At 44.8% G+C, this 1742-nt stretch overlaps 1 protein-coding gene across 1 annotated transcript in view; it reads right to left on the reverse strand.

The window, feature by feature from the left end:
* Window positions 1-1742, reverse strand: part of VWA3B (von Willebrand factor A domain containing 3B) — a 273714-nt gene that overhangs the window by 68036 nt on the left and 203936 nt on the right. Inside the window, exon 17 of the mRNA XM_045283830.1 lies at window positions 961-1079. Coding sequence (XP_045139765.1) covers window positions 961-1079 — 119 coding nt within the window. The remainder of the gene's footprint in view (window positions 1-960; window positions 1080-1742) is intronic.

Raw genomic sequence — 1742 nt, forward strand, 5'->3', positions numbered from 1 at the left:
GGTTTAGCTTTGGTGACTGGCCCTGTGGAGAAAGGCCGTAAACTTCTGAACACTCGGCAGGCACATTTAAAATCCAATGGCCAGTAAATGCCTGCCTGGGCCACCTGACTTCCATGTGCCATTTACAGTTTATTCAACCTTTCAGAACCAAGAACGGGCTTGCCTGAAGAAGCTGGGCATGCTTGAAGTTTAATTAAGTGCTGCACCAAAAATTAATTATGTGCTGGGGGTAGGAGGGAGAGGTGATTAGAATTCCCGTCAAGGGTGAAGACGGTCCTTGTGAAAAGAAGTCTCCTGTGTTGGCACTGACACACTGACTAGTTAAGAGCATGAATTTCATTGCAGTGAATTTGATGATCTTCTCGACCTTGAAATAATGTTCACAAAGAGCAACACACACTGTTCTTCACTGATTCATCGCAACACACACTGATCTTCACTGATTCATCATTTCCTAGAGCAGTGGATCTCAACCTGTGGGTTGCCACCCCTTTGGGGGTGTCGAACGACCCTTTCACAGAGGTCACCCTATTCATCACAGTAGCAAAATTACAGGTATGAAGTATCACGAAAATAACTTGATGGTTGGGGTCACCACAACGTGAGGAACTGTATGGAAGGGTGGCAGCATGAGGAAGGTGGAGAACCCCTGCTCTAGTTTTCTTCGCCACTTCACTGGATGCTGAAGGGTGGACCGAGCAACGCATTCCGCTCCAAGAACAGCCTGGGAGGTCTCCTGGGGACATGAGCTTTCTGTGGGTTTTGGAAATGGGAGACAGTTTCTCTAAACGTTTGTTGTCAATCTACTAACTGCTGCTGTTGAGACGCCTTAAGGATATAGATCTCTATATAGTTTCCACCCCACCCAGGTGGCTGCTTTAGATGAAAAGTCCAGGCTAAACTAAGAGAAAATCAGCAGAAAGTCCAACCCACTGGAGACTAGCCAGGAGTAATACTCACTTTTCATAGGACTTAATGGCTTGTTCGACTTTCTGCTTGTAGGTGTTGAGCTTCGCTCCTTGGGGGTTAATTAGCGTCATCTTGTTTGTGTTGTCGCACACATGTGCCAGCGGGAACACCTGCACATCGATACCAAAGGAGAGTGTCACTGGAGAAGCGAACAGGCCCCTTCAACAATGTCTCTCCGGGGCTGTACAATTTGTCTTCGTGGCTATAAGATCAATGCATTCTGCCAGCAGAGGAATTAGAAAATCTTGAAGAGACAAGAATCAGAGATACTATTCCTCCTCCTTTATATCTAATATATTTTTTCTTTAAAAAATCATTTTAATGGGGGTTTGCACCGTTTTTTTAAATCACAATCCATCCATCCATTGTCTCAAGCACATTTGTACATTTGTTGCCATCATCATTTTCAAAACATTTGCTTTCTACTTGAACCCTTGGTATCAGCACCTCATTTTTTTATTCCCTCCCACCCACACCCGCCCTCCCTCCTGAACCCTTGATAATTTATACATTATTATTTTTTCATGTCTTACACTGACCAATGTTTCCCTTCACCCACTTTTCTGTTGTCCATCCCCTAGGGAGGGGGGTTATATGTAGATCCTTGTGATAAATTCCCCCTTTCTCCTCACATCTTCCCCTTACCCTCCTGGTATGGTTACTCTCATTATTGATCCTGAGGGGTTGATCTGTCTGGATTCCCTATGTTTCCAGCTCTTATCTGTACCAGTGTACTTCCTCTGGTCTAGCTGGATTTGTAAGGAAGAAGTGGG

Source organism: Echinops telfairi, unplaced genomic scaffold (genome assembly GCF_000313985.2).
Source record: "Echinops telfairi isolate 266 unplaced genomic scaffold, ASM31398v2 ScPeMD7_7467;HRSCAF=8505_1, whole genome shotgun sequence".
Taxonomy (NCBI): Eukaryota; Metazoa; Chordata; class Mammalia; order Afrosoricida; family Tenrecidae; genus Echinops; species Echinops telfairi.